Below are 14599 nucleotides of genomic sequence, written 5' to 3'. Positions count from 1 at the left end.
AGGCTCCATGCAGGGAGCCCGACATGGGACTCGATCCTGAGTCTCCAGGATCACGTCCTGGGCCAAAGGCAGATGCTCTACCGCTGAGCCCCCCAGGGATCCTGCCTAAGTTACCTTCACTTGCGTTTCCATCATTTATACACAGAATCAAGAATGAGGTTGCCATGATGGGACTGGAACTGCTGGTCATGCCCCTTGCGGACCAGTCAGCAGTTGGGCTGGTGACCTCGTGGCCGGTCAAGCCCACTACTGTCACCCTCCAAAGAAAAATATTTTGAGGCAGGTAAAAATTGCATGAAATTCAATTTCAGTGACCATTACTGAAGTTTTATGGTAACACAATCATTTTCATTTATTTGCCTATTATGATGGCTTTCATGCCAAAATGGCAGAGTCGAGGAGTTGTGACAGGGACCGTGTGTGATGCTCCCATTGCTTTGCACCACTGCTACTTATCACAGCACCACCAGTGCCCTGTTTCACCGCACAGTGATATTTAAAAATTCTTTTTATTACCTGTGAACAGTAAATCTGGTCATTGTGACTGTCGTTGCAGAGTGAAAGGACACACAGATGCCAACACAGCCAAGAGTGAACAAAGGGCAGGAGAAGCAGACTGTCTAGGTAAAGCCAGGGATTCCTCAGCGGCCTTTAGAGTATTATGTGCTATGAGCTATTTCAATTAGATCCTTAACACCCCAGTCTCGGAAAGGTAAATGTCCGATTCTGAATGGGATTGTCACGATAACCATTCACAGGAACAGGAGTGAGTCTTGCACCTGGACTGAATGATCAATACCTTTGGTGCAGAAAATTGTAGAGTGGCGGATTACGGACTGAGAACTGAACAATTTCACTTAAAAAGGGATTCCAAAAGGCACTGTAGCGGTCTGGAATAAGCTGGAAATTTAGGGATCAAAAGATCTGGGTTGTCAAATTCCAATCTTACCAATTATTAGCTATGTCTCTCGGGTTCTGAGCCTGTGACTAACTCTCTAAAAACAGGAAGGTTAATATTCTGTTGTTCAAGGAAACAAAAGACAATGTGAATGTTCTTGTAACGTAGAACAGTTTAATAACTGCGTAAAACTACCACCTGAGCACAAAAACTTTATATCATGAAAAGGTTAGAGAAGGTAAAAGAAGCCTTAAAAAAAAAAAGCCTTAGATACATCCCTTAAAATATATTCCTTTCCAAAATTAAGACTATTTGACTCTTTAGTAATCAGCAATAAATCCCTTGCAGCAGGTTATGAGGTTTTGCTGGTTATTTTTTCAAGTAGATGACGGAAGGGATGACCTATCAGACAGACCTGCAGCGGGTTGCAAAGTGTCAGCACCCACCGCACAGCTGCGTTGTCTGCGGCTCCTCGTCTGGGCGGTGGTTAGGCTGCGTCCGTACGTCTGGGTTCCCGACAAAGCAATGTAGGTGGAAGGCCGGTCCCTTCCAGGTCTGGTCTGTAAAGATCTCCAGCACCACCTGCTAGCCTGCAGTGGTCCTCGTGTGACAACGTCGGGGGCACTTGTTCCAGGCGCCATACCTGAAGGTGGAGGAAGACTGCCCAAGAACGTCATGGGCAAGAGTTAGATTGTGGTATTGAGTCACGCCAGCTTGCTGCTTTTTATTTGTGCATGCCCCATTCAATCCTAATAGTCGGCAAAGAACTAACCTAGATGGGGTGGAAATAGGACTCCCACCCCCTACCCACCAAAGATCATAAGGTTCTTAACACTCTTGAGAATTTGATATGCATGCCCATGAAGCAATGTGCTAAATCTAATTAGTATTTTAAAATTTATTAACAAATCATATTACCATGCATCTTACAGGGTACAAATGTTTCTGAATCTTAAAAATATAACAATACTGAGGTGGACCTTTACCAGGGACTTATCACCGGCATTACAGTCTTCTGAATCTTCTGGATTCAGTTATGTGTAAATGTTAACTTAAAAATCTTAACCAGTCAAGTGAAATCATTTTTCCATTAAATAATTTATCAACAGTCCACTCCATTTTTACATCCATCCTGAAAAATATATTTAGAAAAGGGACCAGTATAACCTATTTCAGTATCGTTGTCAACATGTCCTGTATCTTTGCAAATGCATTTTCTACTGGGTAGTAATACATGTTCTTGTGGGGAGGAAATCTTACACTGCGTTGCAGGACAGTATTTTGATTGCAGAAAACAAAATAAAAACCCAACAAAACAAAATTGTAAATTACATAGTACTTCCCATAGGAAACAACGTAAAGAGTCTTTAACTGGAATCTCAGCCAGGTCACTGGCGTGAAATGGATATATACGGTCATGAAATAGGAAAATCAGTCTAAGTTCTATTAAGAGACTGAATGTTTGAATAGCATTTACCATTCTTTATTATAATTTAGGGTTAGATAGCCGGTCTTCCATTCAAGTCAGAGGCTCTCGGTGGCAGAGTGTGAGCACGAAGCAGCCTTCCTGTCCCCACTGTCTAAGAATGCAGTAGTAAGCCCTGACACGTGGCAGGTACTTTATAAATACTTTTGAAAAGACTGATAAAAAATTAAGGACAAATACAGGGAAAAGCATACTTACTAGTGTTCGTGACCCACACTTACCTTTAATCCAACCTAGAAGCATACTTTGAAGACTTTTAAAACAGGGCAATCACATGATGGGCTCGCTGGCTCGCATTGTTCTGGTCATGCACATGCAAGACCTCCTGGCCTCCCATCATGCGCCGTGGAACGTGTTTTCCTACAAAAGCTGTTACCACAAACCTACGGAACGAGTCTGGTAAGCTAAGCTAGGAAACGGGGAACTCTTTTTAAGTAACAAGTGTTCTAATTACACCATAAGGAAAACAATTTACTGTGGACTGTTCTGGAAATCTAAACATTTAACATGTTGCTCCTAAAAAAAAACAAAAACAAAAACAAAAAAACAAAAACCAAACCCACAAACCTCCCCCAAAACCCCTACTTACTAAATGTTAATTTTTTTTTTGTTAATCTTAATTTTGTGGTATGATTATTCTAAATTTCTCATCATCATAAAATTCAAGCTACAAAAGCTTAAGAGTAGGAAATAAAATTTTTCTCTTGAATTTTTTCCCACTTTTGTCCTATGAAAATTCAAAATGAAAAAAATTCAAAATGGGTGCCATGTAAAAACAAAGGAGGTATAAGATTACAGATTTACATATTGATGAACAAGAAAATGGTTTAAGATTATCAGGAGGACATTAAAGCTAAGTTTCCCTGTAGTACCATCATCTAATCATGGCTAAATGTAAGACCACAGCATAGCTCAATTATTAGAGTTATTAGAACACTGCAGGGGACACATGGGTGGCTCAGTGGTTGGGCGTCTGTCTTTGGCCCAAGGTGTGATCCCGGAGTTCCGGGATCAAGTCCCACATTGGGCTCCCTATGAGGAGTCTGCTTCTTCTGCCTGTGTCTCTGTCTCTCATGAATAAATAAAATCTTAACTGTGCATTTTTTTTTTTTTAAATCAGAACACTGCAACTAGCCACAGAAAGGGAAGGGAAGCAAAATCCTAGGAGTTGCAGGTGTGACGTCAGGAGTTTTCCAGCACAGAAACCATTCCAATAATCTGGGAAGTTTGGCATGGCTGGGAATCCCTTTGGAGTTGGAATTTACAGTAAAGCAAAATGGACACTGCTAGGTAAATATACAACTTTTAGCAGATGTGCAGACTTTTTATCTAAAGCACAGTGAACCTGGCTTTCATTTTACTGGGCCTTTTTTCACACTTGAGATTTCAAAGTAAGTCTCAAGGAATTTTTCTTTCCAATATGAGAATTCAACCAACTTAAGTGGAAACACAACAAAAAAAAAAAAAACCAGATGCTGCTTTGTAGAAATCCATGGTCATGGAATGCATGGTTCCCTGTACTAAGATTTACTTTAAAATTTAGAAAAGAAAATCCTTTTCTGGCAAAGTGTATCATGGAAAACCCTGACAAATATATCCTGTTTTTAAAATCTGATGGCCTTTCTTTGATCATGCTACTGCTCAGTAGTGAAAAAAATTAAACATTAGCTGTTTCTTCCCTTGGAATATGGCATGATCTCAAGTTTTATATCATTTCTAATATTTTCAACTGTGAGGAAGTGGCCAGGCATCAAACTGAAGGTTGTGAGTAACTGCTTTGAAGAGCCAGCTTTGGTGAGGATATAAATGTGGTCATTTTGTTACAAGTAGTTTCATCGATGTCTTGTAAGATACTCAGTGATAATCTACCAGCCTGAGAAAATGGATGACAAAAATAAAACTGTTTTTAATATGACGAATTTAAATGGAACAGCCATATGGGGTGAAGGTAGGTAAGTAAGTGGTGGACGTATCGAGAAAGGGGAGACAGATGAGCTATACGGATCTAGCTGGGCTGATCGGTATTGGCATCTATGTACGAATGGGCAGGCGCTCAAGTTTTCTGGTAGTTCTGGGCAAGAACCTGGGCCTACATTTATCATCATCAATTAACAACATGAAGAAACATGCCATTGGGTCTGAAACCGAGATGACACGAGTTTGTCCAGGAGAATATTTGGATAACATCTGATGCTTTTTACACTTTGTCAGATTTCTTTATCATTAGTTGCAAACACCCCACTGGAAAATTGTTACAAAATTACTGGCAACTATACAAAGCCCAAGCTGGCAGAGATGTTGTGGTATCAGTTCCCGTCTAGTAAAGAAAGTATCACCACTCAGCTATCTTAAATATCTTTTATCATCCCAAATATCTTAAACCAATATTCTTAGTTTTATTCAAAGCTACTTTTGTTATCTTACCTCTACTACCCTATCATCAAAAGTCCTTTGAAAAATTGTGATAGCCTACATACATAAGTCTACTGCTGTAGAAATCTCAAAAATGCAATGTCAGTAGTGATAATCATCTAAAGAAGTCAGTTTCATGGAACAGCTTTTGAGTATTTATTGCTCAGATGCATTCAAAAAATTCTTAAACATAATGTGGTAATGGCTCTAATACATCTGTAAACAGAATACCACTAAAAAATTTTATTGGCATGAAATACTATAATTATGGACGTGTAAAATTTTTAAATCTTAAAGCCTCTTAACATAATCATGTATATCTATGTACAAAACATACATAAATTTCACTTTATTTAAAACATATGAAAGAGGAAATTTCAAATCACACTAAACATAATAAATATAGAACTTGCTTTGTTAAAAATCTACAGTATACATTCAAGTAAAGGCTAAACTTTCAATGCCAACTATATATGAGACAAAATTAAACATTTACAATAATCAGTTTCCTAAAAGTGCTATTTTTAATACCTATAAGAGGAAACTCATTCTAGTGCTTCTGTTTCCATCCAAACATATACATTCCTTTATTCACAGAACCAGATGCTTCTGTTACTAAAAATACATATCCAAAGCTTTTATATCCTTTTTAATAGATTTAACATTTTAGCTCTTTGGGGGAGGAAAAGTCCAAACAAACAACTCAGACCATCTTAAATTATTAGAGATGATTGGCTTTATGACACACCCTGTTTCAACTTAGATGTGAAATCTGATGAACGTGTTAATGAAAACAATTCCAGTCCAGACGTCTAAGGTAAGTCATCTTTTTCTACATGGGAGTTTGTGTAGGTCAAGGAGCATCCACTGTAGCACCCTTCCTGTGATCCAGGTCTTGATGCCATGCTCCATTTCTGATTTGTACCTTCTCTGCCGACCTGATTTGGTTTAGTTTCTTCAGGAGTTATATTCAGTACATTGATGGAACTGCAGGGAAGAGAAAGATCGATCTTCATCATCATCTCCTCCTTTTATACTTAAGTTCTGCCTCAATATCTATATTTGAATTGTTCCCTTGCCCTATGCTAAGTAAAATTTTTTGAGGACACACTGATTAGGAACAAAGTAAGTATTTCAAAATGGCCTAATTTATCACTTTTATCATATCTATCCACCTAGTTATCTGTTTACCCATCTACTTATTTACCTCTTTGGGCTATTCTGAAGCTCTCTGCCCAACCCAAGCCTGTCAGATACAGAACATGAGGGCTTGGAAAGCTTGTGTCTCCCCATGTTCCCATCTTCCTGCCACTATTTTATAATTCTTTACTGTTTTCTTCTTTGCACATCCATTTGTTCATGCATGCTTTCCTCTACGCAGCCATTCACCCACACAGCTATTTAATGAGAGCCTGCAAAAGCATTAAAGAGTCCAGGTTCTGAGCCAGAGATGGTTTAGGCTCATCCCAGCTGGACCTGCTCAGCTCACTATGTCACTGTACTTCAGCCTCCTCAGTTGTAAAACGGAAATAATAGTATCTCTCTCATAGGGTTGGGTGGAACTGAGTTAACACACATTAAGCATTTACACCAATGCTCAATTAATTGTAAGTGTGAGAGAGCAACAATCTTAGTGTCTGAACCCAGACACAGCTGCTACTCTTTAATGACACAATCTGGGAGGTATGCTCTGCCACCAGCCTCAAAACAAAAAAATCTGGGGCGCCTGGGTGGCTCAGTTGGTTAAGTGTCTGCCTTTGGCTCAGATCATGATCTCAGGGTCCTGGGATCGAGCCCTGTGTTGGGCTCCCTGCTCAATGGGGAGTCTGCTTCTCCTTTTCCCTCGGCACGCCACCCCCTCATGCTTGCTCTCTCTCTCTCAAATAAATATAATCTTAAAAAAATCTGGTTAAATGATTACTTTCAAATCTAAGTAAACAAATGATACATTTTTATCTACTAAATATCTTATATAGTTTTTTTTTTCTCACAAATGTACATTTCCCCCCCTAAATGTGCATTTTCTGTGACTCTGGTTTACTAACTCAACCTCAAGGTGGCAATCTTAAAAAAAAATCAAGTGGCTTTAATTCTGAAAACTGAAACCTGAAACAATTAAAAATTTTTACTTATGCTTATTTGCCAATACTTAAAAAAGGAATTTGCTTATTAATTCAGCCCTCAGAAACCCTGCCATCTCAGACGAGATGAGGTCAATGATCAACTAAATTCTCTCTGTAATTTCGTACCAAATTACTTTGGATTCCAGGCACAGCCTTTGTGTAAAATTCCATTCTACAGTGAAGGTACACTGAAGGTGTCGCTGTAGAAATTAGCTACATGGACAGCCCAGGTGGCTCAGCGGTTTAGCCCAGGGTGTGGTCCTGGGGTCCTGGGATTGAGTCCCATGTCAGGTTCCCTGCACGACGCGCCTGCTTCTCCCTCTGCCTGTGTCTCTGCCTCTCTCTCTCTGTGTCTCTCATGAATAAATAAATAAAAATCTTAAAAAAAAAAAGAAATTAGCTACAAATATGCCCATTTGTTCTGCTATAATCTTATTACAAACCCAGATTCAAGGTGCTTCAGGAGCAAGGAGTCCAAATTTACCAAGTAACTTAAAATTCTGAGAACTATGTCAAGCTCCACACAGCTCTTCTCTCCTGGTAACTAGTAACACAACTCTTTTCTATGTTTCATCTTCAGAGGCCAGTGATCATGAGCATGAATAGCTCAATGAAGTTTCTTTATGCTCCAAAATTGTTTCTATGCCACTGATGTTTGGTGTAGCCCTCAGAATACGTGAAGGAGAAAAGCACTTTTACTATCCATTTATGTTAGCATATGTTTTTATTTTTATAGTCTGCTACTGAAGGCTAATAATGGACCAAGTACTGTTTTAAGTGCTTTATATGTATCATCACTGAAACCTCAAAACATCCTGTGATGTAGGTACTAAGGGCTGGACATATCTTTATTAAGCACAAAGTAATGTCCAAAAGGAATATTATGTCAAATATTTCATAATGAAAAATAATTAGATTAAAAAGAATTGTAGGGACATAAAAATCAAGGCAACTGCTATGTTCTCTCTCAAATACAGAATGCACTGTTTGAAAATGGTGACTAGAATTGGGTTAAATAGATCGTTCTGATTGATCAAATTTGGGAGTTTAATAATGTTCTATATAAGAAAATACTCTGAGCTCACAGTATCTTTAGATTGTAAATTAAAACTTTCACTTCCCATACTCAACCCATTAATCAATCTGTTGGCTCTAACTGCAAAATATATTCCAAATCCAGTCATGTCTCCCTTCATGTCACGACCCCTGTCTAAACTACGATCATCTCATCTCAACTTCACCGAAGCCTAACCGCATCTCCTGGCTTATGACCCTGGCTCCAATAGTCTGTTTTCCATAAAACGGAACAGTCATCTTTTCGAAACAGATTTGGGGGTTTTTGTTTTGTTTTGTTTTTGTTTTTGTTTTTTTCCGAAACAGATTTGTTTTCTCTCTTGCTTACGTGTCTCCAAGGTGTTTCCTGGGTGTCCTTAGAACAATACCTGGCCTACAAATACAGACTAAAATACTTTACAAGTGACACATCTAGTGCACATGTGCGGGGGCAGCAGAGTGGGGTTATGGATGAACATACAACACAGTCATGAGTCAATAACTGCTGAAGCTGGATTATGGGTACAAAGAGCATCACGACCTTATTCTCTCTACATTTATATATATCTGAAGTTTTTAATCCTCATCTCCTCACCCAGGGCCTTAGAGGATGTGACCCCTGCCCACCTTCCAGCATCACCTCTCACCTCCTTGGTCCTGGCTTGCTACCACCACTGGCCTCCCACAAACACACCAGTGTCCCACCTTGGGGGTCCCTACGCCTGCCTACAGCATTCTTCCTCAAGCTCTTTTTTTGCTCCTCAATGTTTAGTGTCCTAATCCTTTTACAAATCAATAATATATACAGTGTCTTGTCTTTTATCAGCTTCTTATTTTTGTCTTGAAATTCATTTATTTAACAACTCTTGGTCCAAGGGCCAGTGGGCTTCTTCAACACTTAGGTCCACACAAGCCTCTCACTCCCAGAGGCTGAGTGTGCCAGAACCCCGATCCTGCTCCCTGGGGCTCCTGCCAAATTCTGAGGCCCCAGGCCAGGGGCTCCTACTTTGGTTAAGAAGAAAGATCACCATCACACTTTCCAGGGTGTCCCTTTGCCCTTTCCTATTCCTCTGTCACTAGGAATGTTCTCTGTACCTAGTTAATTCATCTTGGAATAGGCTCTGAGGTAAAATACTGGTATTATACCTTAGAAAATGATTTAACAACTTGAGACAGAGGAAAATACCAAAATGTATCAGTTCATAGAAATATATGGGTTTCCTGGGGTGCGAGCAACTCTTTTTTGACCCTGTCAGCCCTGGGCACAGATCTTTACCATCACGATGAGGATGTATTTCTCAGTTCTTTGCCCTTCAACACCAGTTAAATGGGCACGGCAAAAGAAAATTTAAAATATGTACAAAGATTGTGAAGGTAATATCCTTCTATTTAACAAAATTAAAGAATTCAAAATACTGAATGATTCCTGTAAATTAGACTATTTTAAATTGTATTTTGGATGTGACATGAAAGGAATAACACTCTATGATTCAGCTCCCAGAAGATAGGTACCAGATCTACCTGGTTCGCTACTATATTCCCAGCACCTAACATGTATCCTTATATAATGGACACCCAATAAATGTTTGTAGAATGAATGATCAATCCACTAAATTCCTCTCGAAAGCCACTGCTATTGCTAACACTGCAGACATGGCAACGTGCCCTTAGCAGGGTAACTTTAGCAGTGATACAGACACATGCAAAGATGACACAGAGACCAATACCTATGCTCAGATGCGCAGGACCGTGTCTGGCAAAAGTCCGAAGTAGAAGGAGAAGCAGGAAGAGACTTAGTAAGTTTAGAGGTGCAAACTGGAGTCCCGTTAGACACACTGTGAGGCTTCTTTTGCCGTGGCCTCGAGTGCACTGAGAGACTGTCCCGATCAGAACCTGTGGAAAGGAAAAAGAAAAAAGGCAGCTCATGTGGTGAGGTAGCAAAGTGGAGGATGTTAACTATGGTGATCATCTGCAGGGGAGTGAGGTCTGAGACAGAACAAGTTAATGGGGGGGGGGGGGGGGCACTCCAGCCTGTCACTCTAGTCTAGTTCGTCTTGCCCTCTCTTGTGCACAATCCATAAACATCTAAGGACCAGTTTTAAAAATGTTTGGTGATCTCCAAAGTTTTATATTAAAAATTTACAATATTTTATTAACATGCGTTTTCAGATGAAAGGGTTAATGAGGTACTCACTTCCTGAGAAGGCACTGAAAAGTTTCATATTTTCTGAGTTCTGGTGGTCAAAGGTAGTCATGTTTAAAAACTGTTGCTTTAACCAACTGGCTCTTTCTTCTTCAAACGCCTTTCTCTATCATAACAAGCAAACCAAAGACATATTGATCAATATTTCAACATTCACATTGTTGGCATTTCCCACAATTCCTGTAGCTGTTGGTGTTTGCTTTCTGGCTATCATACAGATTTTGTAAGTCAAATAAATTAACCTAGAAAACTAAGAAAATTTTCACTTAAAAATATATTTAAAAAAGTAAAAATTCACCCATTTCACTTAATAAACCAACTAATCACTATTTTCATACCTGTTTTGAGTAAACTCAAATGGACAATGTAAAAAAACCAGCATATTAGCGTAACTCCTGAACATACAGATTATAAATATAGAATTACAAACAACAGAAAAATACCCACTGCAAATTGCAATCACTTGAGAAAAAGGAGCTGTGACTTCACCAGGCATCGTTCTCAGCCTCTAACCACCTACCAGAGCAAGCAGCCATCACCACTAAACCACAAGGGGGCACATGTCAGACCTTCTCCTTGCCAACAGCTGAGGATCCTAAATTCTCCCTCACTCCTCAGGTCTCTCATGCTTCCTTCCCATCCTTCACTGGCCCCACTGGGCCCAGTGACCAGAGGCAGATGGATTCTCCTGCAGAGAGCTGGGAATGGTACACAAAGTAGCCAGAGTATCTCTTAGAACAGGAGGGAGACAGGGACCCAGAACCAGGCAGGAAAAAAAGCTGGTACAAACTGTTTTTGGTTTCTAAGAAAGTCAGCTATTGATAAGATAGATTTTCACAGCTGTGGAGGACATCTATGTTAGCTACTTAAATAAAATATAGTCTTTCACTCCTAGAAACTAATACAAAATCCCACATTATCAGACATTTGAAGAAAACTAAGAACATGAAAGAAAAATGGCCAAGACAAAGAAACCTTTTTTAAATTTTTTTTTTATTTTTAAAGATTTATTTATTTATTTACTCATGATAGAGAGAAAGAGAAAGAGAGAGAGAGGCAGAGACATAGGCAGAGGGAGAAGCAGGCTCCATGCCGGGAGCCCGACGTGGGTCTCGATCCCGGGACTCCAGGATCGCACCCTGGGCCAAAGGCAGGCGCCAAACTGTTGAGCCACCCAGGGATCCCCCCATGAGACCTTTTAAAAAGAATTCTAACAGAGATTTATGAATATCTGTAAAATAATATAGTGCTATACAAAGTAAAGCAAAAACTGAGGACAGGAGAGAACTTAAAAGATAAATCTAAAATAAAAACTCAGTGGATGAAGTGAAGAGTTAAAATTGGCCCTGCTGAATACCAGGGTGGAGATGCACAAGAAAAAGGCGAGAGAATATCCCTGAATTCAGAACATAAAGTCCATCTATAGATACAGTTAGAAGGCCAATCACTTGTCTAATAAAAGCATTCCAGAATGCAGAAGTCAAAGAAGGAAAAATATAGAATAAAGAAAATATCCCTAAGTCGAAGAAATTCAGTGTCTTGAGGATGAAAGGAGCTATACCTAGATATACCCTGGTAAAATTTCAGAATTTTAAGAATACAAAAAAAAAAAAAAAAAAAAAAAAAGGACAGAAGGAAAAAACACAACACAGGATATCCACAAAGTACTCTATGTACATTACATAATAATCAGGCTTCTCATCAGCAAAATCAAACAGTAGATGAAATGGAATAACTCAAAATTTTGAAGGAAAATGTTGGAAACTAAATTCTACATCCAGCCAAATCACATGGATATATTTTTGGATATTCTAGAATTCAGAATATTTTTCACTCACACAATACTTATGAAAAGAATTACTCAAGAAGGTAATATAGTAAATTGAAAAAGGAACCCAGGAAAGAAGATAACATGAGATATAAGCTGAATGTGATCCAGGAAATCATAAAAGCTACAAAGAACGTCAGAGGAGGTGCTCACTACACGGGGATATATGAAGGGTTCTCTTCCAGGAGGCAGAGTCATATAACGTGGAATATTTTCTATGCGGCCAAACCTATTGCTAGGTTAGAGAATGAATAACATTTACAGAATCATGACGTTATCAGTGCTCTTTCATTTTTTTTTTTTTTTTTTTTTTATCAGTGCTCTTTCAATTATGAAGTCTCAACTTTGGACAAAGGACTTACACCTGGATTACACATTCCAGGATCACACTTGAGGATGAAAAAGCAAAGCACAGACAGAAACTGGGAAGTTAGAGGGGCAAGAGAAGTGAGACAAGGGGATATACGAGAAGGTCTTCATCTTTCATGGCAGGGATAAACATGCTGTCCCAAGGTGAATAGGAAATGGAAGCACTGCACTGAATATACTGTTTAAAGTCAAAAAAAAAAAAAAAAAAAGAAAGAAAAAAAAAAAGGGACGCCTGGGTGGCTTAGCGGGTTGAATGTCTGCCTTTGGCTTAGGACATGATCCCAGATTCCTGGAATCGAGTCCCAAATCAGGCTCCTTGCATGGAGCCTGCTGCTCCTCCCTCTGCCTGTGTCTCTGCCTCTCTCTCTGTGTCTCTCATGAATAAATAAAATCTTTAAAAAAAATAAGTAAAAAAGAAAAAGTCAGCCAGAGGAAACCATCTATAAAAAATTACTTTAAAAAAACAAAAAAAAAAAAATAAAAATAAAATAAAATAAAATAAAATAAAATAAAATAAAAATAAAAAATAAAAAAAATAAAAAGGATTATGAGGGATCCCTGGGTGGCGCACTGGTTTGGCGCCTGCCTGAGACCCAGGATCGAATCCCACGTCGGGCTACCGGTGCATGGAGCCTGCTTCTCCCTCTGCCTGTGTCTCTGCCTCTCTCTCTCCCTCTCTCTGTGACTATCATAAATAAATAAAAATTAAAAAAAAAAAGGATTATGAATAAGTCATATGTACAGATGAGGGACAGTGTACAGGGGAGGAATGAAAGGACACTGAATTCCATCTCTTTCACAGCAGGGGGATCAACAGAAACGCTGAAGTACATCAAAGTTAAAATGGTACTTCCCGGAAGAATCACAAACTTAGTGATTACCTCTGAGGAATGACACTAGTGAAAATGGGTGATATTTTCTCACCTTGTGGCTTTTTGTAAGAGTTTTTATTTTTTAAACCACATTCACACATTACTTCTATGAGTTTTGAAAGGGAAATACGTAGGTTAAGACACAGGTAAGTGAAAAAGCGAGCCATCCAAGGTGTCTGCATATCCCTGGGTAAGAGCAGGGAGGGGGAGCTTCTGTACCATACCCTCCCCTCCCCCTTTCTGAACCACAAACATGCTCTGCTTGCACCATCTTCTGATGCTGCACCTACTGACAGCGGGCGGGGGATGACAGATGTCCAGAGAGGTCTCCTGCAGGAAGCGAAGCCTTACCAGGAGAAAGCCAATCCAAAGGGACAATCATGGATGCTTACAATTTTTTTTTTTTTTTTTTTTTGCTTACAATTTTTTTAAAGAAATAAGTTTCAATTCCCAAATCCGGTAGAGGCAAAACAACATCCTCCTAAAGTAGTCCAGGTGCTTACAATCCCTTCCAGCTGGTGTTATTATAAGCTCCCTGATACAATGCTCGAGGAAACAAACCGAAGAGAGATGACACAATGAGAGGCAGAGCTGGAGGCCTTCTGCTGGCCTCTGCAGGACTTTCAAAAGCCCCTCCAGGAAAGCCCAACAGTTTAAAATACCTCCAATCCTAGGCGAATGGCTGCTTCTGTAAAGCTTCGTCTTTCCTTCTCGAAATTCTTTTTTTGCTCTTTAAACAGGGACCATTCTTCCTTGAGACGCTCCTTCTCCTCCAGCAAGTAACAGTCTCGCAGCAAGGACGTGGTGTCATCATCGCATGCTGTGGCGAGCTGCTGCTATTAAATTTTAAAACATAGTATAAGTTCCAGGGGGTCCCCGCAACACTCCCAGTTAAAAGTAAAGCAAGGGGAGCTGAGACTTCAGGGGAAGGGCAGAAATCATGGAAGAGCAGGAAGTCAAGTGAGGCTTCTCACTGTCCAGCCAGGGGAGCCCCACCTGTTAGTAAGCAAACAGCTGAGTGCTGGGTAGACCCTCTGAGCCACGGGAATACAAATCCAGCACGGGACTCAGTAAGATCCTGGCCATTCACATGGGGAAACAGTTTTAAGAGCAACTCACATTTACCTGTAAAAGCTGCTGCTGAGTTTTAATCATTTCTTTACACTGCTGAATTTCTAACTCGAGTTTTTCAGTTTCTTGTTCGTGGTCTTGTCGTGAGATTACGTCTTCATCAGTAAAACCTTCCAGGTGTACCTTTGAAACTAACGTAAAGCCAAGTAATTTGACATAGGTTTCTCACCACTTGGTTTACGGTGCTTTTTGAATTATATTTAAAAATCAAGGCTCTCAGAATT

General features: G+C 39.6%; 1 protein-coding gene across 10 annotated transcripts in view; it reads right to left on the bottom strand.

Moving 5' to 3' along the window:
* Positions 1-4928: 4928 nt before the first annotated feature.
* LOC112640973 (SSX family member 2 interacting protein) overlaps positions 4929-14599 on the bottom strand; it is a 120046-nt gene continuing 110375 nt past the window's right edge. For 8 of the 10 annotated variants that reach the window (XM_049111749.1, XM_049111745.1, XM_049111746.1 and 5 more), the window contains 5 exons: positions 14370-14506; positions 13907-14080; positions 10167-10281; positions 9700-9865; positions 4929-5783 (listed from right to left, as the gene is read on the bottom strand). In XM_049111749.1, the coding sequence (XP_048967706.1) occupies positions 5609-5783; positions 9700-9865; positions 10167-10281; positions 13907-14080; positions 14370-14506 (767 nt within the window). In that variant the 3' untranslated portion in view covers positions 4929-5608. The remainder of the gene's footprint in view (positions 5784-9699; positions 9866-10166; positions 10282-13906; positions 14081-14369; positions 14507-14599) is intronic. The other 2 variants (XM_035717200.2, XM_025417810.3) reach the window with 1 other exon arrangement.

The sequence above is a fragment of the Canis lupus genome, chromosome 6 (genome assembly GCF_003254725.2).
Source record: "Canis lupus dingo isolate Sandy chromosome 6, ASM325472v2, whole genome shotgun sequence".
Taxonomy (NCBI): Eukaryota; Metazoa; Chordata; class Mammalia; order Carnivora; family Canidae; genus Canis; species Canis lupus.
The sequence above is the reverse complement of the archived record's forward strand: the minus strand, read 5'-3'. Positions and strand labels throughout refer to the sequence as shown.